Raw genomic sequence first — 26,897 nt, 5'->3', positions numbered from 1 at the left:
GAAAAAATCTCTCTCCAATCCACAGGAGACGCTCAGTTTTTGAAACCTGTGGGGGACACTAGATCACCCACACTGACCTCCATTTTATGGCACATTAGACTTCTCCAAATTACCATTCCAGTGAGATCTGGTTTAGGGCAACCAGCTGACTTTGCAAGATCAGGGCTAACCTCTTCTATCCCATAGGAAGTAATAACAAGGAAAAGAAACTCAGGAGAAAATCAAAAGAAAATAATTTCCTGGCATTCTAGCCTTAGCTGTTATCAATGCATATTGCATTTCACTTCATCTTCTATACAACTCCTAGCATATTCAGCACCTCTGATGGAAATCAGTGTGGTAAGATGACAACAAACATACCCAAGGCTCTTCAGCCCTCTTGGCTGTATCACTTCTATTTATCTGTTGTCTGAATAAGTCCCTTTATTATAAACTCTTTCTGGAGGCTAAACATTAATGAGAAATATTGAAAGCGCAAAGCTCAGATTTCTGCAAGCTCAATAGAATTTATAATCATTGCAAATGCTTTTCATATAAAAAGCTAATATTTTTAATCTTTTTTTCTTTTTTGAATTAAAAGCCTCTTTCATATTTGATGTATTAACTGTATTAGCATTTGTTCTCTACGGATATCAAATCTTGATTATAATTATTTGCATGTTAATGCTTATTAGTACATCCAACTGGATGTGAACAATAAATAGAAAAAAGTGTAAAGTGCACAACACTTCATGTTATATATTTCTGGAAAAGGATGGGAAACTGCCAGTGATTGCAGCCAAGCCTATAATAATTGGAGTGAAATCTAAGGTGAAACTAATATGAAAACTGTAATTTGGTTTAACATAAGTTAGAGGGTTAGATTAGTTTATTAAATTTGGCTAGAAAATAAAATAAACTGTGTTTCTTCACATTTCCTCAGGTATGGCATTCTGAGTAATGCAAGCAGCTAAATAATGTTGTCCCCATAGTCCTCCTTAATTCACTCAATAAAGTTCACCTGATCTGCAAAGCACAGAGAAATGCCAACACCCCAGGAGCTGGAGAGCCATGTGGTGAACATGGCTCCAACGAGAGCCGAGAGCTGTGCTGGTGGGCATGATGTGTGACTGCACAAGCTGGGTCCCACTGGTCATACTTCAGCTCCTCATCTCTTTGGTATATCAGCACCTGTTTACCCTCAACTGCTTTTAAGCCAGTATCATTGTGGTGACGTTGAGGTTTTGATCTGGTTTTATTTAAAGAAAAAATTGTTTGGGGTCAAATTAAAGGTTTGGCAAGTACAGGAGAATCCTGCTCAGCTTGTTCTTTGGGGTCATTGCCTACCCGTCCCTTTCTCTCAGTTTTTCTCCTCAAGACAGGACAATTATCTCCCCACTCTCACAGGATTCCCTTTTCCTCCTTCAAGCCCAGGACCTTACCACCCTTCTGCACACTGTGCTGAGGGACCACTGTCACGAGGAGGATGGAGAGATGCCCAGAACGACTCCCTGTGGCAGTTTTTGAGAAGAACTGAGGTGGGCTCTGTCACCACTCTCCCAATTTGCTGTGAAATTATCAGTTCTTTGGGACAAAACCTCAGATGAGAGTTCGGCTCTGGATCCCATGGCATTCCGGAGAGCTGCCAGTGTCAGGGAACAGACCACCCCATGTCTGCTGCATGGTGAAGCACCACCAGCTGCTTGTGTTTGCTCTGTGTGGGAAGGGGTAATCTCTGCTTAGGTTATCCCTTGCCAATTTTTTGAACAAGAACTGCTACAAGACATTGAACAATCACTTGGATCGCTACCAATGTGATCTGGACTCTGATTCTTGAGGGCACTTGAAAGTCTCTAAGCACATTCCTAGTCAAATACTGCACTTCAGTCTGATGTAGGACTTGACCCTAATACAATCTTGGCCTGAAGGCAGGAGTACCAGCTAAGCAAGGCACACTAACACCTACGTTGTGACAAGATAACCTCTTCTTTTTTTGTAAAAACTGAGTTTAATTGCAGTTTCATTCATGATAATGACCTACATAATTTCCAATAATTGGATACAATTTATCTTTTCTTAATGAAAAAAGGAAATTAGCAGAGAGAGGATACTGAAAATGCTTCATTTGAAACCTCTTCATTAATTATCAGGATGTCTAAACACCATTTTGAGAACTGTACTTACAGTCTAGCTAATAATTTTTTTTTGATTCTTCTGTAGACCTTACCGTAACATTATACTTGAAAAATAGCACCTACTTGTAGGAGGTACCCATTTTACTTGGATACCATTAGCTCCACTTCTGAAGTGAGTGATAACTCCACATACACTTACATACATGCACACTTGGTTATTCCCACAGTTTTCAGTGGGCTTTGTATCAATTGCAGCCTTTTAAAATAGTTATTTTAAAACTAATTAATTATTATAGTTGACCACATGTTCCTCATCACTAGCTCTGATGTCAGCATTCAAAGGATGAAACAAAACAAGCTGGACTTTGAATAGGCTGGTATATCTGCTATGTTCTTGCAGATGACAATGACTAATAAAACTCTGTATAACACACTATATTTACCAAGTCTCATTTTACATTTGTTGACTTACTAAATTACTTTGACATATCTCCAGTTTATGTTCTATTACTGAAGAATAACTACACAACAGATGGCAGTGTGTTTGCATAACAATTTTTTTCAGCAGGTCAAACTACAAGGTGGTTATAGGGATTGATATACATTAGTAAGCATGGGGACTTTTTTGGTAATATCAATCAGCATCAGCAAAGTAACTTCTACACTGGGAAGGAGATATATATCATGCCAGACAATGCTTTAAACAGCAAAGCTGTAGTACCAAGGACTAAGATTAGAGTACAGCCTATATACGGAAACAGAGACTGCTAGATAGAATCTTTTTTTTTTTTTTTACAAAGAGGAACTTGAGACCTTTAAATCTTCCAAAAATATTAACAGAGAATTGCTATTAAATCACATTGGAATTAATTTGGTATATAATTAAGTATCTATATCTGTACCTACTGCACTTTTCTGCAACAAGCAATAGATAATTATGGACTACGTCATGTCATCTTAAAATAATATCTTTCAAATTTTGCAAATAATGAAAATTATTGCAAAGGAAAGCTATGCTCCTCTGAGAATCATGCTAGCTCTTTATTAAAAAAAAAAGGCAAAAACAAAAAAGCAAATTAAAACAAAACCCAGAATCTTTGCTTCATAGAATGGAGCCAAAGATATCTGAATGAAAAGTTACACTTCCCCCTGCACTGCAGACTGAATCAAACTTATTAAACTAATGGGAATACCTTACCTCAGCCACCACTCTGCAATGCTACACAACTTGGCAGTACAAAACAGTCTGATCCTGCGTTCAGACCAAATAACTAGAGAGAGGAGGTAGAAAAAGGCAAACTGCATCTCAGGATGCCTGACTTCAGCTCCTACTGCCACCCCTGTGTGTTGCCTTACCGTGGACAAGTCATTTCAACTATTTGCATTTTAGTAATGAGGACAACAATTCTGAAACCTATAAACATGAGACATTATATCAAAATGAAGTACAGTTATTACTTATAGTTGATACGTGTTATAATAAGAGGTCCTTTCTATTTTGTCGGGTTGGTAAGAACAGATATGTGACATTCCAATTCGTTTGCAAAGAGACAGCTAATATTAAACACTCTCTGTCAATGTCAGGAAAAGAAATAATAAAGAAAGAGTTAACAAGCCACTAATATTGTGTGTTCTTCCTAGAAAAAATATAAAGACAAAGTTCTGATTAAATGGTGCATTTTTTAAAAAAAGAACATCTCTTTTGGCATCCTTTTCCAATGTATGACTGCCATTGGGGAGGGCAGGGAACAGCTGTTTTCAATGAGAAATTCTAGCTTGTCTCTGTGGGTGAGTATTTCTATTTGTGATGTATCCTGCTTAGTGCCAGACCACTAATTTTTAGTAATGCAGACTCTGTCTTTGAGGCACAAAAAGGGTGAAGTGGTGTAATAATTTGGAGGTTGAAAATTCACTGCTTGATGCCTCCCACAGTAAATTTGACCCAGGAATATTAAGGGGAGTTAAATAAATTGGACAAAGAGGTGTATGGGGAGTAAAAGTGCCAGACACGCTGCCATGAATGAGCAATTAGATGTTCACGAACCAGCTTATCACAAATTACATGCCTACAATATCTATTACTGTAATGACCTTGAGAGTTGACTCATATTCTCCCTTAACCTAATGAGCATGCTGAGTATAATCAATTACGTCTGCAATTAAAATTATAATTTGTCTAACAAACTCTTCTTCGCTTTCAGACATTTCTTAACAAAGCCTGTTACATACTGGTAAAATATAAATATTAATTTTCTGTTGTGTTCTCATTTCTTTTCACTTACTCTATGGCTAATATATTAAATCACATTACTTCTCTCCATTATTTTTTTTCTAAGTTTTCAGCAAAATTTAGCCTAGTTTCAGTCCTGAATGTCACGGGATAATTATAACATTTAACAGCAATTTATCATTTCCCAATAGGATTTGCAACCTGTCTTTGCTTGCCTATTGAAATTTGTTTGCATGTTCCGCTCAACAGTTACTGCAAATATTCTGCCTTTCACTTCTATAAACACACACTTGTCCTGTTTTACTGGAGTGACCAGAAGGTGTTCTGCTAAACAGAGCTGACATCTGTTTGCCAGCCTGGACCTGCTGAGGTCAACTCAACCCAACATAAGCTAAACACAGCCCTAAACGTTAAGAAACAGGATGTCATTCATTGCAATCTGCTGCTAATTATAGAGTCAGCCAGGCACACAACGACAGAACAACTTTTCTGCTTATATATCCACGTGATTAAAAAATGCTTGGAAACATTAATAAGGAAATTCAATGTAACCATCAGAAAATGGAAAGAACTCGGAGAGGTGTTTTAAAAGTTGCTTCACACATTTTGTGGAAGGAACAAGTGAAGGACACCTTTCCAGCTCTCAAGAAAAGACAACAACAAATTTAATATACGACTGTTTCAAAACCCCCAAAGTGCCAAAACCCCGCAGTAAGTTCAAAGAACTTGAAGTGAAGCCATGTTTCTCTTAAGTGGGCTTTGCTTAGGTGCTCCTCTCTGTCAGTGACATTAATGCACATGCTGCCAGTGATCAGCACCCATCGGCACGCAGTCACTGCAGCCAGGGGAGCCCTACAACAGCAGCTTGGCTTCAGTCAAGCAAAGGCCAGGATCCACAACAGCAAGCAAAACTCTTCAGGGTATGACACACAGATGCTCCAGGAAGTAGAGCCACCCTAGAGCAGTGCTCTGCCCAAGGCAAAACTGTACTAAATCCCTTCTCTAGCCTAGCTGCAGCAAGCTAGCTCAGCAATAACGTGCTGCCCACAACTAGATGCATGCCCGGGTCCGTACAGATATGCAGTCTCCCATGTAGGTAGACTCAGCGCTTTCTTACAACAGAAAGCCAGCAATCTGCCTCCCAGCTTCAATCTGCTGCCGGGCAAGCCCAGCAGATACAAGCAAAACACAGCCCTAACTGCTAGCTCGTCTTGCAATCTGCTGTTAATTATACAGCCAACCAGGTCGGCAACACCTGAGGCACAGATGCCATCGGGGAGCTGCTGTGGCACAGCACTGTGCTGAGGAATTGCACCCAAGGAGTTTCCTCGCCTGGGACAGCAGTGTTTTGGCACATGGCATTTTTCATGCAGAAGGGAATTAGCTGAAAGACTCATTTCATGCTCCTACGGTCTGCTCTTAAAACTCCCAATTACGTGGAAGTGTGTCAAACAGAAGAGCTTTATTTGCATGCTTTCCTTCTGCAACGTGCCTACTTCCCAAGACCATCACATGTTTATTAGTCTTAATGCTTTCTATGAAATATTGATGTCTACCTCAGAAATGAGGAATGATGAAGCTGTGTTATTTATAAGAAGAAAAAAAATCTCACAGAAATGAGTTTTGTTTCCTCTAGATTTTGGATCTTTGTCATGCACTGGACTGGGGCCTGGAGAATGACTGACAGCTGTGGAGCACAGCAGAAAGTGCAGGAAATGGGGAAAAAAAAAGGCTACTTCAGGTACAGAAATAGCCTTTCTGAGGGAGTCACTCTTCTCAACATGGTACAGATACTTAATAAACTATCCCATATTTTGTATTTATTTTTGTCAACAAAAGCTAATCAAAGGTTGCTTATAGTTTGGTTTTTTTTTTTTTTTGGAAACTCAATTGTTACACTAAACTGGATTACACAGAAAATTAAATCATAAATCCACGTGACTAGGCCCTGCCTCTGTTGCTCCTAATCACAACTTTGCTCTCTTGAGCACCTCATTTAAGTCAAAGTCAGAGCTTCAAAACTAGTTATGGATTCAATCATTTAATAACATGAAACAAGTAATTGTGTGGGAAAAAATTATTATTTAATTAGGCCCTACTGTTAATCAATAGTAATCTATTAATTAATTTGCATATCCCTTTTTTATGTGTGCCCACAAATTCTATTAGATTTTTTTAAATTTATTAACTTTCTATGTTAACTTTTCACTATGCAAAAGGAAGTGCTCAAACTATATATATTAAATAGAGCAAATAACTGAGCAGCAGGAATGCATGTATGCCCTATAGAACTGACTGCAGGATAAGATTTAATACTGAAAACAAGGAAAAGAAATAAAAGAGAAATAACAGAGCCTGTTCTCCCCAGGATACATGCATAATTCTCATTAACGTTAATGAAAGATACTAAGCGTATGTGCACTGAGGGGGAGTTTATTAGAACCTAATAAATTCTGGGAGTTTTCCTTACTTTTTTTTTTTTAAAAAAAAAAAAACTTGATAGTTACTGTAACAGTGAACTTCTTTAGGTGAAGTAGAAGATATCTAAAGAAGAAATAAAAACACTACATTAAAACTTGCTTCATAGGTTACTATCTTACAATGCAACTTAACATACAAACTTATTAGATTTACACATGACTAACAATTGTAGGTTCAAATTATAAACTGTATGAATTCGAAGAATTACTTGCACAAGTAGGGTCAAAAGTGTTTGTATGGAAACGGCAGAAGCTCCACTGATTTAGCTCATATATTTTCACAAGTGAACTAAATAATTTATATCAGAGAATAATCTGTCCTTCGACATCAAGGTTATTCTATTTATATGGGACTCAGAGAATTGAACACAGGTTACAGATACATTTCTACTATGCCACAATCCTGAATCTATCCCATTGTGACTTCACCAAAAGGTCCCAGTTGAAATAATGGCTTCGGTTCTGTTCAAAGATGACTTATTTGTAGAAAAAAAGCATCCATTAAATATGGTCTCAACTGATCCATTCTTTAGTCTGGACAGAAATGCCACCCTGTAATGAAAACTCCTCTCCAAAAGAGTTGAGGCATGCTAGAAGGCTGCATAAGAAAATATCACGGTCTAAATGGCCTCATTGCCTCTTCTACACCTTCTCAACGGAAAACTAATAAAGCTCATTCACGGATCAGTTTCTTTTGTTTAAAAAAAGAAAAAAAAAAAACAGAAAGAAAAAGACAGAAAGAGTGCTACCTCTGGGCATTATCTCTATTTCAAATACTAAGAACTAGACTCAGCATTCAAGAAATCAAGTAAAGAAATTCACCGTTTCAGATTTTTGACATCTTTAGCAGCAAGATCAAGACAATCATTCACATGAGCACTTTCCATCTGGTCTGGTTTATTTTCTTCCAGCCTCTCACAGAGAGAATTTGGATCAGCGATGTCAGGCAAGAAACTTCATTTTATGTTCTCTAAGGTAGCAGTGGAGGAGGTAAGTCACAGAAAGTATAAAGAAAGAGAAAAGAAAATGGTTTGATTTTTCAGAGGTAATAACCTAGGAGATTGCCAAAAGAGAAACCATTTTTCTCCTTCAAAAGACCTGAGCAATCTGGCAAATACAGGATGGCTTTCCAATCTTCTGCCTTTGCTGCAGGGTATAGATATCCTTGCCCCTGGCTGCACAGTCTTGCTCTGAAGCGCTACTGGGCAGGATTTGTTTAGAGGAGATGTGTACATGCACACACCTCACTTAGCACTGGTACAGCACACAGGTACAGGCAGAAACAAATTTGTTTGGACTTTATGTGTTAGTCCCAGTCCAGAAACAGGGGCAGCCTATTAGCCCGGACCTGAGCCCATGATAACAAGTACAGCAGAGAGAAACCATTTGGTTGTTTGCATCTGACCATTTAGACATAACCTGAATATGTTTCATCCATGATGAAAACCAAACTAGTTTCTCAGGGTCCTCCACTTGGGCATGCTGTCCTTTTTCCCTGGAACTGCCATAGCAAAGGATTCCCCCTTTACAGAGTGAGCACTGACCCTATCTCTGAGATGTTGCCAGAGTGCATTGAAGCAGCTTTCAGGAGGGAAAAGGGAAATGAGCCTTGAGAGAGGGGTTTTGCTTTGTTTCGTTGGACATTCTTGGCTTTTCCAGTCTGGCTTGCAATGAGCATGATAAAAAACCCATTGAAGTGTCCAGAACTCCTGACATTATTTTTATTTCAGCTGCAAAAATATTACATACTCTTCACCCTGTCATCCTGTCTGGAGCTTACTGAGCAAGTTTTATTCTATTATTTTAACCCTGGTTTTCCATTTCTAAATTATTTCAAGGAGAGGCTTTTCTTTCTCACAAATAAATCCTACATGGGCTAATAGGGTGCTGCCAGAACAGATGAAAATGTGTGGACTAGATCAAATGTACTTATATCTCACATGTGCTTAGATTTTCAGTAGGTTACAGGACAGTGTAACCACCTACTCTTTCATGTGATAAAACCTTTCTAGGGGCATTGAGCTGGCAAAGACCTCCATTCCCCTGCTACTAGGTGCAAAAACATTACATACACTCTCCATATTTGCTAAGTTTTGGTAACAAACCTTCAATCTGTGCAGACTCTCTGGGGAACTGCAGGGACCGTTTTAGGTAGAGAGCTCTTTATTTTTTTGAAGGGGAGGTGACTTTAAGGGACAAATGGTCCAGCTTAATATTTTTATTATTGGATTAATAAGACAGCCAGGGCTCTAATAAATGGATTCCCTTTGTCTGGCTGAAAATGGGTCATTAGCACGAGCAAAGCACTGACTCTGTCCTTCCTAGGAGACTCAGATGTTACAGCATCCAGTCTCACAGCTAAGGCACCGAAGTTTAACACAGATCAGTCAGCTGAAAATGCCTTTGGGCAAGAACACCCAATAACCTCAACCACAAAGCAGTTTAAAAGTGGGTAAGTGCCTGCTTATAGAAGTGCTGCATCAGTATGAAGAAAAGCATTCCATTTCACTCCTGACCCCTTGGCGTGGTGGATCTTTGGAGAAGTTAAAGCAGTTCCTGGTAGGTAAGAATGCAAAGACAAAGAGAAGTTGCTGCCCAGAGTTGTTGTAGATGCACCATCCCTGGAAGTGTTCAAGGCCAGGCTGGATGGGGCTTTGGACAACCTCTACTAGTGGGAGGTGTCCCCGCCCATGCTCGGGGTTGGAACTGGGTCATCTTTCAGTTTCTTTCCAACCCAAACCATTCTGTGAATCTACAAAAAGTGCAAACCACATGAGGCCAGAACACTGGGACACAGTATTCTGCTATAAAGCACTGTATTAATTTTTAGAAAGAGTTATTCAGAAACCTATTAAACTGAAATATAGCTTTGCAACACTTGCTTAATAAACAATTTTCACCTAATACAAAACACAACAGCATCAAGTTACATGTCTGAATTAAATAGGAATACTTTCATAGATTTTGCACATTTCTTGGAGAGTTACATTCTAGTTGACAGCAATCTTTTGTAACCAAAAATATGAAAAAGAAACAAAAAAGAAAGCAAGCATGCCCCCTGTAAAATGAAGAGGTTTATAAGATATGAGCTTGACAAAGAGAAGTATTATAGATGAGATGGAGCATGGAAAGAAATTCATACACTAACCACACAAAAATTAATCAGACATTCTTGACTATGCTATTAATGATTTTAGACCTCATGCATTGTCTGGGATTTCAAGAGGTTTTGCATTTGCAGTACAATAGGGTATTTGTAGGACCTGTACTCAAGAGTGGCATTTGATTGATTGTACATACTCTAGGACAGAGAATGATTTAAATGCAAAACATATTGCTGTAACATGGGAACAAAGAAGTGAAAGACACTTTCTAATTAAAACATAGGATTTTTGATCCTAATCTCAGTTATTGTGGGGCAAATGAAGAGCAGCAATTCATGAATTTCTCAACATCCCTCCCCATCTTCTGTTTGTATTTTTTTTGTCAGAAAATGCCAATTCAGTGAAACAGAGAGTTTGCAAAAGAGGTTTTGTTTCCATGAAGAAAAAGTTTTAATGTTTTCAAAATACCCTGTTATAACATTTGCAGAGGAAAACTTTTCCACCTTTCAGCTAGAAACACTTTCTCTTTTTGAAATGAAACTGTTCATAGACAAAAAAAAAAAAAAAAAGAGCCTTCAACCTCCCAAATAAACCTTTCCGAATGACTGATTTGTTCAAGATTCTTCTGTCATGAAAATTGTAAATATCTGAAGACGCTCCAGAAAAAATAATTAAAATAAAAAAGAAAGAAGGAAAAAAAGAAAGGAAGTATATTTAAAGCATTTTTTTCAAGCCAGGCATGGGCTGTCCTGGAGCTGCAAGGAGAAGGGTAGAGCATGGGGAGCCCTGGCAGAGTTTAACCCTTCCCTGCAGTAATCAGCCAGGTCGCTGTGGGCAGCATGAAGCAGTGTCCCAGCACAAGCAGGGCTCTGCAGAGCAAGTGCTTGCTTTCCACGTGGACAGGCTGCAGGCACAGCCACCCGCAGCCCCAGCCTCTCTCCAGGCACATGGGGCTCTGCTGATGCCTGATGTGGCTCTGCTGAGGACTGGGAGAGGCACTTCTGTGCTCCCATAGCCATTCCTGAATGGCACACATACTTCAGGTTATGCACATGCAAGTACTCTTGCAGGTCTGCATGCATTCCCTGTGATTTAGCTCTCACCCATTGTCTCTTGGGGGGAAAAAAAAAAAAAAAAAAAAAAGCCAGCAAACTGCACCCTGCAGGTCTCCTGCAGAAGGTGGTCGTGCCGAGCAAGTGATGAGCTAGATGCTGGATGTAGCCAAGAGAGCTGCATGACTTTTAATATCTGAGTGTACACTAAGGCAAATTAAACAAGCATTTGAGCCCACTTACTTGCTTATTATAGTTTAATTTAGACAGTGTCAATAACTCTGAATAGCTCAGGGGGTATTTTTGGAATTAAACTACATAAAGAGAATATTCATCTAAGAAATCCATATGGTAAGAAAGGAGAGGAGAATTGCTAGCACAGAATAGTAAAATCTTCCTTCTCATTACCATTCTTCAATATAAATCTTCTGAAATTTCTCTTTTACCTTCCTCATTTCTAGTTGCACTTTTTAAATCTTATGGGTTTGGTTTTCTTTTTTTTTGTTTTCTTTACAGACTAGTCCACACAGATATTCTGTGATTGCTGGTCAGGGGTACAGCATGACATTGGCTGCTGGAAATTAAAAATCATCCAGATTCAGAAGTATCTGGATGTTTGGTTGAATGGTGAATTTAGCAGTAATTCACTGCCAAAGAGAATTTTTTGAAAACTTGTCTCCATCCCTTCGGGTAACCTCACAGCCTGATATTTCTAGCTCAGACTTCATTATCCAGGTCTTCATTTCCATTTATCAGTGCCTTGGAGCCTTTGGTATTCTCAGTTAAGATGGTGTCATGTCCATCAATCACTGGGCTATTTCCAAATTCCCAATTTTCTTTGATCTCTTTCAGCCTTCAAAAAACCTCTGCAGCTTTACATGGGTGTATACTAGACACAGACGCCTCTTTTGTCAGCCACTACAATTTTTTAAGAACAGGAATGGACCAGTACAAATTAAGTGGATCTTAAGAAATGTTTTTATTCTAGGTCCTGCATATTATTATATGTATTAAGGAAGGGTCTAAAGACCCATCTGGGACCAGTGCTTTTTGGGGGCCTATGAGCATGGAAAACAAAAAGCAATACAATGTATGCAGTGAACAGGAGTAAGGTCCTGACAATAAACAAACAAACAAATAAATAAATAAATGAGATTTTGTGGCTATATCCATTAATTTTGCTATAGAAAACATAGGTCTGGCTATTAGACCAACACAAGGCCAATTTTGGAAAGGGCCTTGAAGGAAAGGGCAAGAATTATTTAGAGTGAGCAGAAAACTAAAAGCCAGCAAAAGACCTTACATGGTGGTTGGCATAAGGCAAACAATTTGGATGCCCCAGCTGCTTCCCTGTGGCTGAAAGGGCCAGTATAGTCCTAGCTTTGAAAATATACACCGTTAACATCCCACAAAAATCACCCCAGTCCATGTATAGTACCATAATAGAAAGCAAATTATGAGCTGAAAACAGACATACCAGCCCTAAAACTGCTGAATTTGCTGCATTGATTACCCATCTGCAATATTACATATACTCCAACAAAATATTTTTAGTGTGGTTCTCAACACACTTTGAAGAGACTCCTGTACTTAATCAAATCATTTCTGGACATCCCACAAGCTTTCAAGAAAATCATGGTTCCGAAGAGTAAAGCAAACAAGACCATTTGTTCATGTTTCAGTACAATCTGGTTTTCAAAATCTTGCTTTTTCCGTGTTGGTTTTTTTTTTTTCTTGAAACTTTTAAATCATTTAGAGGTAAAAATTTTTTACATTTCTCAAATGCCAGCTTATTATTATTATTACTATAATTATTATTAATTATTGTTTTAAGAGAGCAAAAGATGACCTCTAATAGTCCATTGAGCAAAGACTCATATCTGCCAGTCTGCAAGGAAAGCAGGCTGAGGCATCAGAAGTGTTGCAGTTAGTGAATTTAATCCTTCTTATGCAATCAGGCTGCAATGTGATCTGATTAAATTTAAAGACTCAGACCTGAAGTCCAGTACTCTAGGTCCAGGGACAGGTAGACAAATAGTGTGAAAGAGCAGTCTCCTGTGGGCTTACATAAACCCTAGAATCTACAGTTCAGGTTAAGATTTCTAAGGAATGCAAGCCAGGTGGATTCATTTAACATAGCATTAAAAACACATCTGGAAAAGAAAAACATGTACATCAAAAATAACGGTAAGGCAATCTTCTCAGTGTAAAATAATTAGTGCAATATGTGACATACAAAATAAATTTCTGCACATATACCTACACTGCCACCATCAGCCTCAATTTCTCATTTATTTAGGTGAACCTGTAACTGGCAAGCAGGCACTTTGTCATGGATAACAGTGGAGGTGCTGAGCTGCCGGAGACTTCAACACTGCTGCAAAATAGAGTGTGTGTTCATATGTGTTTGCACAATGGACACTTGCTGTGCAATATTATCTTGTCTCTACAGATAAATTAGTTGCATCATGCTCCTGCCAGCTTGATTTGTTTAGCCTTTACAGAGTACAGAGTGCATGGAGTTTCTTGTGATTGAATCTCACATAAAAGGTAAACCTGAGAGTTTATTCTACACTATGCCATACATCCACCAAGGCAGCTAGAGCATTTGCTGACTTGATGTTGGAAAGAAAGCTATAAAATATACTGGGGAAAATCTTGAAACGTCACTCACTTGACATGGCAATAAGAGCTCTGCATTAAGATGCAGAGCTGATTTCCCTGATCCATGAAATTGCCTGGATATTTAAGGCATTCTCAAATAGAACCAGTGTGAAACTCACTCTCCATTCCTGACACAAGGACTCTGTAGGTTTTGTTTCAGTAAGAAAAACAGAGCTCAAAATTGCGGATATAAATATTCTTTAAGAGAGAACCTAAATACAATTTCCTCCCCCCCAGGTAGTATGAAATAAGAATTCAAAATATGTTTAATGCTGGAAGATGGTTATGCTTGCTCACACATTGCTTAGAGAAGCTCAGGTTCTCTGTTGTGAGTTGGTGCAAGAAGCTCTTACAGTAAAACACAAAGTGTGCGAGTCTGTGACCACCTTTGGAGAGGGATATTTCTCCCTGTCATGAATAGGTGACAGGGCTGGAATGTATGCAATCTATGGGCAGCTGTGGAAAAGATTATGAAGGAATACTTTGTACTACTTTAAGGTCTGAGACCTGGGATGTGATTCAGAATTCCTCAGCAAATGTATTCTTTCCTGCTGCTAAAGGCTGAGAAAAGAGCCATCTATACTTCCAAACTACTGGTGAGCTGAGGATCAGATATGTTTCTTCCAAAGACAAACATACAGACCTCATTAATGGGAGAATTTGAAAGGACCAGGAGCTTCCCTAAAATGCCATCCTGCAGGCTCCAATAGTTTAGATTCACAGGAGGACAGTATAAACAAGGAAAGGAGTACAGTAATATTGGAGCTATGTGTTAGATTCTATAAACAGCTTCCAATTAGATAACTAGTATGGTTTCAGTACAGGCACCACTGAAGTATCCTGACATTGCAGTACTGAAACATGCACGCACCAGCAGGTTTCATGCCAACACAACGAACATGTAACATTAGCAAACAATATCTTACCGTGGATTTCTATCCAAAATTGCTCTAAGAGAGCGATCTCCTTTAAACCTGGTGCACGCACTGCACATATCTCAGGCATCTCCATAGCAAAGAAAGACCTGAGACATAATCAAACTCAAGTCCAAGATTTTTCTTGGACATGGATTACTATTTCTCCTTGTTGAAAAATAAAGAGAATTTCCTAATCTTTTTTCAGATAAAATTTCTCAGTTTTTATTTTCCACCAAGCTGATTGCTTTTCCCATTTTGTAGTGAGGTTTTGCACTGATCAGTTTAACAGCCAGTACGCGTCCCCTGTTTCCTGTAATTCTTTTCCCGTGTAGTGCATGTAGTAGCTTATATCTATACAGGTATCCAGAATTATACAAAATACAAATAGAAAAGACTCTTGAAGCCATCTGGTGTGTGCCCCCATTCAGAGCTAGATCAGCTACACCTAATTAGCTCCTGACATACGCTTGCCTACCCTATTGAAACAGAGACTCCACAAACTCCCTTGGATATTTATTGTGATGCTTTGCTATTCTTACTATTAGAATGTTTTCCTAATGTTAAATCTGTTCCAGAAATTTTAATTACAAGTTCCCTTAGAGGAAAACTGTGTTATTGTGCATTTTTATACATTTAAAAAACACATACAGAAACACATGACATTGAATGCAAAGTTCATAAATTATTTGTAGATCACGTGGTTTTACAAACTTTCTGATTCAAAGGAATTTAAGTGGAACCAGCTATTTATGTACCCTCCCTATTGTTCACTTTAAAGAAGATCTTGATCATAGTAATTTCTTCCCCAATTCCAGTTTTGAAAGCTCTAAGTCCTCTGAAGAAAATAGTTGTTGGCATTTTCAGATGATAAACATCCTAAAGTGATGATGATAAATTACAGTGCAGCCCAATGAAGCAGAAAAGTAGAGAAATGCAAACTGCTAACCTCCAATTTATGAATACACACTCTTTATTATGGAGTCTAGGGGTTCACTGCTGTAAGAGTGGGTCATTTTCATCTCATTGCTCATTAAAAGTATAAGATGGAAGCACTAAGGGTGGCTACCATTTGCAATGTACCGGATAGATTAATGCTTAATGTTCTTTGTCTCCGGTATGAATACAAAACGATACAGATTTTTTTCCCCCTTTAAGGCCTACGTAAGCATCTGTTATTGTTCATAATCACACAAGATGGGGATTTTTACATCTGGTTTTGCTCATTCATACTAGAAAATTTTCTCACATTTTAATTTAATCGTCCCTATAAAGCCCTTTTTTATGCAGGAAAAAAATACTTGTTCAAGATAGTAAAAGAAATCCTGTGATCCACTTGCTAAGACATGTCCATGTTTAATGATGAAATTTATTCAGGAAGGTATTTAAACTGTAAGACTTTCACCCAACTATAGGCATTCCCAGTGAAACCCACCCAATGAACTCTAAGTCATGACCTGAGGAATCAGTTTTATTGCAGTATGGCAGTAAATTGTATTACATTCCTTCATCACTGCTCAGCTTCCCAAAGCTTGGGGATTTTCTAATTTCTTCTTCTCTCTCCCTTTCACCTCCCTGCTAAATATTCAAAGCAGGCAACAAAAAGGCACAGGAAAAATAAGGTCAATACAAGCAAATTGGAAAGAAGTAAAATGTTTCTATATGCTATCATTTGGTTGTTAGAGTTATCTTAATCAACCCAAACAGCTTCTTTGAGCCATCTAATCTGATTTTACAAAGTGCTAACCCATAGCCATATTTGACTTTCCTTTGATTCCAAATGTAAAAAATAGCCTTTATCTAATGTTCAGGCATATAATCTAACTACACATGCATTTGCATTTGCATTACGAGGCAGTGAAACATGGCTGGAGAGCCATCTTGGATGTTATCTATGTTATTACTCAAGTGGAGAGTATAATCATAAATCCTTTTCCCTTCCACCCCCCGCCTTTTTTTTCAGAAGTACACTTAAAATCTGTTTTTAAGCTTCACTGGCTCCATTACATTTGAACTTCAGTAACAAGAATGTGATATGAATATGTAGAGAGCAAGCAGAGACAAAAGGTATATTTTCATAATGTGGTTCAGTTTAACTGTTCCTATAATTATCTACAACTCATTAGGCAATAAAAAGACAAACAAAGAGATTAAGAATGGAAGGGCAATATTTTCTCCATAAAACAAACACAAAAACCTTAAACAGATGCCTCTTTTCTATGGCTTCCCTTGCATAAATATACCCAGCAGCTTGGAAAAGATATTTTCATGATTGAAAACTTTAGTCTAGAAAAAAAACTGTAAACATTATCCAGTACAATTTCAATAAAAAGTATTTACAGCTATTGTACACTTGGGATTTTTTGATCTCAAGGATAACATAACGATACAGCAATGGTCTGCAGATGACTAGCTTTGATCTTTTATTAGTTCTTATAATTGTCTCTTAATTTGAATTCTGCATAATAAGCACTCACCTTCACAGTTTGTCCAGCTTCAGGGCCATCCTGTAAGCAAAGGGAGAAGTCTCAGGTTAGAGGAACTAACAAGGATCACACAGAGGGATTCAGAAATATCACTCATTAATCATTTACATCCAATTTCATTGTATGCTAATTTAGCATATTCTCCTGGGGTCCCTTCAACACAGTTTTTAGACTAGGTGCCTTTCCACATCAGGCCATGGCAGAGTGAGAAGCGATATCTTAGACCACAAAACCCACAGTTGTTAATTTTCATGCTTTCAGATTGTATTTTTGAATAGCTAGCAATAGGTTTCTGATCCTTGTGAATATAAAATCAGACAAGTGAGAATTTTATCAAAGCATGATTTCTTAAAGTCTTATTCTAAGGAAATAGGCTTAGTCTCCTGATTTGCTTTAAAAAAAAGCTCTTTTTTTGGCACAGAACCCCAGCACAAATAACTGAAAACAACTGATAACATATTTACATGGCCACATCTCTCTGCCTGCATATAGATGTGCGTGAGTAGGAGAGCAGGAATTACTCCTTTCCATTCCAAGCTGTGGGTTACCTGTTGAAGACAGAGATGTGGCTGCCTCCTCTAGAAGTTCAATCCTGCAAACACCTCCTTGGGAAAGGAGTACTTGCTGAAACACTCATGAGTAAGTATTGCATTTAAGAGTGTTCCCAGGCTTAGCCCAAAGTATGGCAGTTAGTAATTATCCAAACTTTTCTCTTTTTCCTCTTAGCAATGAGAATTTCTCTTTCAATGGCAAATCTGGCATATTGCCATCCACTGTGCAAAATATTAATATGCTTTTAAATTTTTTCCTTAATTGTTACTTTGCATTTATCGCCCCTTAAAATTTGAATGCCCTTTTGTCATTGGCCTAGGAAAGATGGCAGGAAGCTTGCTAAAATAAATCATGAAACCTTTTAATTAATTAATTTATTTATTTATTTTTATTTGACTGATTTACAAACCTGAATTGAAATGGTGAGTGAAGTGGCACCAAAGAGTTTCTCCACCACGTTGCCAACCCTTTGCGCCATACGAAACAGATCAGCCACCTCCTCGGGACACAGGTCGCGGAAACGCTCCACCGGACGCAGCGGGCAAACAAGGACATCTGAAGGTTGGATTGTCAAGGCACAAATGCAAATCTGATTGCCCAGAAAGACCAGTGTCTCACCCCCTGCGTGTAACCTGTTTCTGATCACCCTGATTTGCCTAAACTCCTCCTGCTCTGAGGGTTACTAAAACATGAGGCTAAACATAGTCAATCATTTGATGCTTTGTTCAGAAGTTTCCTGAAGCCCTTCAGATACCAACCAAATGATTAAAATACAGTTCATATGCTACTATGAAGACATCTAAAGGAAAAGAAAGTTTTCACAAACTCAAAGTTACCATTTTGAACTACACAGCTGCTGGTATTTAGCATCTTCGGAAGTTAGAGACATTTACGTTTGTGATTAAAAAAAATGGGTGAAAACCAACAGATTTGAAGGTGGATTTGGGTGTGTGATCCAAGACAACAGTTTTACAGTGCTTTTCCACATACATAGTACGTATTTTTTAAAATCTTGATCTTACACCTCTAATTTTAGGTACCTAAATGTGAAAACCTGACACTATGCTGTTAAAAGCAGCTCACTTACTTATACATCACACTAATTACCATTCACAAGGAATGCTCACCTGTTATAAACATTATATATTTTTAGAAATACGGTAAGATACTTCAGAGTTTTCGCTTTTAAGCGCTGTGTTCACAACACTGCAAATACACTGATTTTATTCTACCTTGGTAACAGCGCTTCATGAGTCGGTGAAATGAAGCTATAAAGTAAACAATGGAAGTACACAAACACTATGCACAGTCACCTGATCTGCTGTGTTCACAGAAATTAATAATTTCTATGACTCCTCACTTGAAAGTCAATTTTGTAACATTATTAATAGTGTCCAGAATTCTTAGCAGAGTTTCAGTTGTGTAAATCCAACAAGAAAGCACTTGGGACTTGCTTCTCATTTCAGTTCCCTGCAGACGGGATTTTTTTTTCTGACTTACAGTATTGTGTTTGCAGAATAAAGACCTTAAAATCACCTTTAACACCGCCTGAATTTCCCTGACCAAAGGCTGTGAAAATTAACAACTTCAGTATTTTTTCCTTATTAAAATGAGTGCTATCTTCAAAGGACTATTTGAAGAAAATTAAGCTCCATGCCATTGCGTTCCAGTAATATTTATTTTTACTGCATCTTGAAGCCTGCAGGTGTTCAGGAATATTCTCTATATTCCAGGAAATGTAACTGGGAGATGTTCTGTAGTTAACAGGTTCACACCAAGGTTACGCTGACATGATTTAAGAAGCTTCAGGAACCTCATGAAACATTTGAAATAAAAAATGATTAACACATGCGAAAGATGTTTTATTTCCATAAACAGAGAGACATGCTTACATTCACCAAGCTTCTCATAGGAATGACATTTATAATTCTGATAAGAGGAAAAAACAGATAATTTCTGGTAATAAAGAAGTAGGAGCAGATTCTGACAATTTTTCTGAGTCCAGATGAGGACAGACAATATTGTAATGGATATTTGCTTAACTCGGAGCAGATTTTTCCAGCAAGCTCCACAGCTTTGCTCCCAACAGAACAGGAGAAGCCTGACCCCAGCTGCGGGCATTAATCTGCTTTGAAAATCTGGCCCTTCTTTGTTTGGTACAACAACAGCTATGCCACCACTATTTTCTCTTTTTCCCTTGTTGTAGCTCACAATATTAAAAATATTTTAAGGAAGGAGAAATATCTATTTAGCAAATGGGTACTTGGAAATAAACCATTCCTGAACGGGGAAAAAAAATCTGGTTTTGTGGGTTTTTAGCTCTAAAAGGCTGTGCCTCTTGGCAAGCTACTGGGCATAATAAAGCTCCTGTAATTTATTTGTGCCTTCCCAGCACACTGTACAAAGCACCTCCATAAAGGATGCTATTGGCTGAACTCAGGGCCCAAGGGATGAGCTGGAAACTTGCTTGGCAGACCTGATTTCCATACCAGGAATAAAGGAATAGAAAAACTAATTAATTTTACTCATAAAGAGGAAATCCACGTCAAGAGTAAAACAGGAAAAAGGACATTTGTTTAATCTGAGTTCATTTTTCAAAAGGAGAGAAGGGAAGCTTTTACCCTTAGGGCATCTGATACTTAAGTAGATAATTATCCTTCTTCTGCAGCACTGCTTTATTATCATGGGTCAACGAACCATTTATAAATGAAGAATTTCCCCTCACTTACCTCTAGCAAAACTGCTGCTTACATTAAGACAATTTCCTTTCCTCCTCTAGAATTTTTTTCCTAAGGTTTCATTCCCTCTCAGCCTTGCATACGTCTCACCAGCAACTGTTTGTTCTCTACCTAGCTCAGGGCCACAGCCACAAGTATGAAGTTTTGCATTAATCATAGTTTCTACAACCTTATATTAGCACTGTACTACTTGTCACTGTGATGAATTGCGAAAAACAAGGGCTAAATACTGCTTGTGAGAGCTCTCCTTTCCACAGCACACAGGAGAGGGAGAGAGGGTGGTGTGAGTGCTGCTGCTGACCAAGGCAGGACATCTGTTTCCCCTGCTTAATTCTGTCACTAATCTGTTCTGTCATTCGTGCAAGTTGTCTCTGTTCCTCTCTCTCTCTCCTCTTCAACTCCTTATCTGCCTTATCTGCTCAGATAGCCCTTGCCAGTTGGTGCGATGGAGGTTTTCTTATTAAGCCATGAGGCTCTCTGCTCATGTGGGGCCACGAGGTGCTCCTCCGCTATCAGACAATGTGCCCATAAACCACGTCCTTCTGCAAAAAGAATGTTCACTTCCTCCTCATGATACCAAGACTCATTTACAACTCAAACTAGATTTTAGCCATATTTCTGTCTTTGAATGTGATAAATAATTCAAAGGCACAATCACACACTGGAGCATCTTTACTGAACTTTGCATCATTTCAAAATAATTCTACAAAGAATAATGATAGAAATTCTGAATCAGAGCTAAATTAACATGAGAATGTAATTAGGACAACATTCAAGTTATATTTAACTATGAATATATAAAAAGGCAAATGTTAGAATGAATTCATGGATTTGAGGTCATTAAGAAAACAACCAGCCACTGCAACTTTAAATCATAGTTTTTAACTACACTTTTTAACACTTGGATAGCTTTTAACATTATGTCCCGGTTAGATTTTAATCTGGATAAATGTTCTATTCATCTCAAAAGTCCTCCTAAGTCTCAAATCAGATAAACTGTTCATTGCTTTCTGCAATTACCCACTGCAAACACTGCTGTGAACTACTGATGTGCTTCAGGTGACTGCGTATTAATGATGCGAGTGAAAGTGAGTCTGTACTTCTGTGTATGTGCGATTGCTCCTTAGGCAGCAGTGCTACTGCCATCTGAGATGCCTCGGGGCACCCAGCTGCCACTCCAGAAGGGCAGGAGTCTGCCATATGCCCTGTGTCATATCTGCTAGCCAGGTGGGATGTCTGAGTCACCTTAGGGTATCTGAAACAGCAGCAGGTGCCTATGCTTGGGCAACAGCTCCCACCTTTACACAAGGGCTCGGCAGGACAAGGGGCTGATTTTTGGCAGGCATGCTGCAAGGCTGAAGGCAGCATTCTGCCTTTGGAGAGTTTGAACTTTATGTTTCCTTTCTCTAACCACCATAATTAATAATTTCATGATTTCTTCATTCATTCTAAACCGCTACTGACTGATGAAGCTTCTATTTTTAAGCTTTGATGTGCACAGCTGTTATTTCCTTCAAACTCTGAGTCAGACCACATCATTACAGTACGTGCCATTTAATATGTCAACTTCTCCATTCTAACGAGTGGAAAACCTTTACACCTAATTATAATTTGTGATTGGATATTCCTCTCTCCAGATCTTGCAGGAGTCTCAACAGCCTTACTTTCTTTTCCTAATACCTAAATATGCATACACAAATCAATATGCACACCCTCACACACACTAAAAGCTCCATTAATGATTTATTAAACAATTAGGAATGTCAGTATTTTTCCAAAGACTACCAGTAGACAGTAGGCTAAAACTCCAGCTGTATTAGTGGCAGTGCGGAACCATAAAGTAGCAGTAAAACAACACTGGGTCAGACCCACTACCCTCAGACCACTAATCTCAAATGGAGCTGAAACCTACGGATGACCTATGATTTCAGCAAAATTACTTGTCCTTACATACTGGGCACAGCAGCCCACTCCCTGCATAACCTTGGGGGGGTTGTTTAATGCATCAAAGTCTGTAAACCTCCTCCATAACTCAAATTAACAGACTCTGCCTTTCTCCCAGTGTTGGTGTAATTAAGACTGTAACCTGTAAGGAAAAGCTCAGACTTGTGGCCAAGCAAGCACCTTTCAAGAAGTTTCTACACACCAGCAGAGCCAGGATGCTGAAAGACGTTAGCTCTCAGCACGAGAAGTCAAGGCTGCACACATTTCTGTAAAACTCTTTCACGCCTTCATTGACATTTTAGACCATAGTAACTGGAGCCCTTTGAGACTGGCATTCAGAGGGACACACTGCAACGGGTACCCGGGCACTGCCAAAGCTACGCTCAGCTTTGCCAAGCACAAGTACAAACTCGCCATGTGCATCTATGCATCTAAGGATACGCTCACATAAAAGATGATGGGTCACTAATGAAAAGTGATCATTTGTTAAGTGCATAATGACTTGAAGTTGATCACACAAGAGGCTTCAGCTTCTACAAGAGATGCAAAACATATGGCCAACATCTGCATGCTGACCACTTCAAATGCAATTTTCCTTTTGCTAATACACAGGCTGGAGGCCAAAATTCAAAGGCACAGTAGTCATTTCCAGTGGCTTGGTCTGAATTCTAGCTTTGAAGCCCAAATTATTGCAATTCTGGATCTAAGGTCTAGTTCTGACTCCGTGTTCCCTTTAGTGGGGTTCTGATCAGCCCCATAAGGCACCTATGATAAATTTCCATACACAACTATTTGGGTACACACATTCTCTAATTCTGATATCTTGGAAAAATGGTTTTTGGCCATGGGGGTCAAAAAAAAGAAAGAAAAGAAAGAAAGAAACAAACAAAACAACAACAGCAACAACAGCTAAAATTCCTTTTATATGACAAGCTTTAAAACTAAACACAGCTTTTTCCTTGTTAAGTCCACTAGTTTGCTATATAAAAACACACTTTCCATTTTAACTTTTATTTCTGAATTTGAACTTCATACAGAACAATTCAAACAATTCAAAGCTTTATAAAGGAAAAAATATAAAGGTTCTGCAGGTACTGACATTCTAACGATAGGAATAAAGTTCTTTTTTTTCCTTTTTTTTAATAAGAACCAGTTAAAACATTAAAATTGACAGGCTTTCTTAATACGTTAAGGCTTTAAAAGAACAAAATACATGGGGAAAAAAGCAGAATATCTAAAAGTGAAAGGGTAATTGCGTCTTTATGAAGCACTGGGTTTGACCAATATTGTTTGTTTTCTAAACCATTTGTTACAAAAGGTTTTAACTTAGTAAAATGGCGTATTTTCAGCATAGTCAGGAATCCATCACTGGCATTGGGATGGAAGTACTATTCCTGTTCCAGAAACTTTAAAAAAGATTAAAAACAAAACAAAAGAAAACAAACACAAAAAATCTTCCCTTTACACAAGACTCAAAGATCTCAAATATGTATATATATTTTAAAGGTGAAAGTAGGAAAAATATTCAAGTTAACTTGAATATTTTGAAAATTAAGAACATTTCAAAAAGTTTCAAACTCTTGAAATATCTATTCTAGCATTCAAAAAAATGTTGACATAAAAGACAGTTCACAGTTAATAAGAAAACAATTTGTCATTAATACTTTAAGTTTGGGAAACTCATCAGAACTTATCCTGTCATTGTTATTTTGGTTTTGACTAAACTGTTTGCACTAAAAAATAAAAATAGGAGAGAGAGAGAGAGAGAAGAAAAGAAAGACAGAAAGAAAAAATAAAGGTCGCAAACTATGGTACCTACGGAGACTTATTACTGCTTCATGTACTTTGTAAGCTTGTGGGAATGCTGTGAAAGCACAGCAGCCTCTCCCTCCCAGCCCAATTCACCCCCCTCATTTATGGAGCAACTCTCAGCAAAAGCTCCTGCCTTGGAGACAGGGGCTTTGGCCATTTCAGGATTAATGCAGACAGTACCACCGTGGATATTGTTACCATCTCTTCCTAACAGGAGGAAGCATTTGGGAGTGGTGTAGAAATGGTGTCCTTTGAGCAAGAGGCTGCTCAATAGCCAGTCCAGCCCTCAGCAGGATGGGAAAATGAGGCCTTGGCGTGGCTGCTGGGAGCTCCGAAGCCAGAAGAACCAGCTGGAGATGATTGCAACAAATGATTATTTATAACCATCTCATGCATCTGTATGAAATACCCCTTCTGCGCATCCATCAGTTAGCTGATGGGAATGTAGTAATAATGCGCTGTGGGGAGCTGGGTGAGGGATTATTCTTTTCTTATGCTCTGTTTTACATGAATTTGCATCAAGTGCCCCAAGCACAGAGAATCAGTCAGACAAAGCTTCAGGTATTAAAACTCACCACAATGTTGTCCCCAGACAGGCAGGGGTATTGAATTCATCACTGCATCTAAGCACAAGTTTTCTTTGTTCAAAAACTTTAATTGCTAACAGAAAGAAGTCCCATAGCTCAGAAAAAAATAATAAAAAATATATCAGGAGAATGCATGACTAATAAAATTAATATAGTTGAAAAACAACCGCTAGTCACTTATCTTTCTTCTGCCCTGCCCTTGAACAATTCTCCACATTTAGAAGGCTACAGGAGCAAGTTCTCTCTGTGAAGGAAACAGTACTGGTTCCACAGACCACGACAGGAGGAGGAGTGATGAAGAAAGTGAAGACAACTGGAACAGCACATGCATGTACACCTACACTTACACACGTGCACAAGCTGTATCATATAGGCATCCAGAAAGCCCTTAAAATGAACCAAACACACATAATCCTGCATTAGAACAACAATAGGTCAAGGCATCACTTCAGTCCCCACTTCACCCACCGAATTAGGATGTATGCAAGACCACAGCAGTGCAAGAACCGACGCCCTTCCCCAGGAGTAAATCTTGCTCAGCAGAACAAGCGTGACTCACTTTTGGAAGGAAATCTGTAGAGGCTATTTGGATTAAAATTGAACATTTCATAGTAGGAAAAGGTGAAGGAACACTTTAGCATGTTTTATATGTAGAACTGGATTTAAATATATTTAAGAAAGCTGTTCTGGTTATGGTACATCATAGAACTTGCTAGTTTGGGAGAAAACATAGCTGTGAACAATAAAGATGATTAAGAACAAATAAAAATGCAATAAAATTACAATAAAAACTCAAAAATTGTTTCATTCTATTAAAACCACACACAATGCATTTTTTCTGATCTTGATATGCCACTTCGTAGCATTAATAAGAAAACGTCATTAAGATAAGACAAATTATCTAAACATAGCTGATCTTGATAAGGCAGCTCAGTACACATTTACATTAATACAGAAGACCAGATTTAAGCAGTAAAACAGAGAATTAGTGGTTCCAGTGGAACCAAAAGCAATCAGTGTAAATCTTTGACACGGATCTCTGTGCACTATGATAAGAGCACTGTTTTAAGACCACACTGCAGCTTTTACAGATATATATATTTTTTCAACTTGGCCTCATCTTCTCACCCCGATGAAGCTATTTGAAATAATTCATGTCAATGAAAGGTGCACTAGTTCCAAGAAATTAACAATAAATATTATTTTATTTTTTCTGTAGAAAGAAGTCAGTATATCTCATTTCAATACAGATGGCTTATAGACCAAGTCATGCCAGATAGCACACCAAAGTACAAAGGACTGCTACTCAAAGTACAGTGACTCCACGAGACAGAGGGCCGCAGCAGGGAAATGTGAGATTCAGAACTGTTAACTTTTCATTTTAAACAAGCCTTTCGTTTATTTGATATTCCCTTTAAATGCCTTTAGGGTATGTCAAGTAGGTCACTAAGAGCTCAGTTCTTCATAGCGAGTGGTATCTTACTGTAGGATTCCTCCTTTTCTGCTAGTGACTGACCTCAAGGGCAGCCTCGGGCAATAGCAGGTGCCTAAGTGGAACCACAGTGAGAATAGCCGTAGGAGAGTTTGTGGCTCAGAAACATGCTTCTGATCCAAGTTTCACTTGGTGGAAATTTACTGCAGACCCAAACTTAGATTTGTACTGGGAATGACAACCACATTCTAGAATAACATGAAACTTTTGATCTTTGAAGTCCCCAAAGCAACAACCAATGGCCAAATTGGAAAAGTAGAAGCCAATACGAAGCCACTTCATGTTCAACTGCTGTAATGCTCTGAGAAGATCCTGTAATGATACGCTCTTGTACAACCCATTTCAGCTAATGACTACATGTATGTTGCTCTTGGCTGATATACCCTATTTCTAAATAAATAACAAAAGTATTCATAGTTACACAAAGCTATCCATGCATGTTTATCAGGTATAAATGTACAAGACCACTGGAAAAATACCCATATCTGAAGCTGACAGAAGAAACCAAACAACACGCCGAGTACAATGCTCTAAGAGTGTGTTTTTAGCATGAACATCGGAGCAGTGACATTTGCCAGTGAAACTGATATGTTCCCGCAAAGCAGCTCAGCATCGACAAGTCTTGTCCAAATGACCTGCATCACCAGAAAACTGCACTGAATTCAGTTTATCAAACTTCACCCTGCTGGAATGGCAACATGTAATTGCAAAGCCTCATTTAAAATGGG

At 38.4% G+C, this 26,897-nt stretch overlaps 1 protein-coding gene across 12 annotated transcripts in view; it reads right to left on the bottom strand.

The window, feature by feature from the left end:
- FHIT (fragile histidine triad diadenosine triphosphatase) overlaps window positions 1-26,897 on the bottom strand; it is a 531,998-nt gene that overhangs the window by 119,585 nt on the left and 385,516 nt on the right. For 9 of the 12 annotated variants that reach the window (XR_013955445.1, XR_013955446.1, XR_013955447.1 and 6 more), the window contains 2 exons: window positions 18,006-18,151; window positions 17,036-17,065 (listed from right to left, as the gene is read on the bottom strand). Coding sequence is in view for 5 of the 12 variants with exons in the window: in XM_080605801.1 (XP_080461927.1) it covers window positions 17,036-17,065; window positions 18,006-18,151 (176 nt within the window). In the remaining 7 variants the exon portion in view is untranslated. Of the gene's footprint in view, window positions 1-586; window positions 13,358-16,016; window positions 16,137-17,035; window positions 17,066-18,005; window positions 18,152-26,897 lie in introns of those variants that run through there. The other 3 variants (XR_013955448.1, XM_080605799.1, XM_080605803.1) reach the window with 3 other exon arrangements.

Source organism: Anser brachyrhynchus, assembly GCF_964034855.1.
Source record: "Anser brachyrhynchus genome assembly, chromosome: 10".
NCBI lineage: Eukaryota > Metazoa > Chordata > Aves > Anseriformes > Anatidae > Anser > Anser brachyrhynchus.
This window is presented reverse-complemented; position numbering and strand designations above follow the sequence as displayed.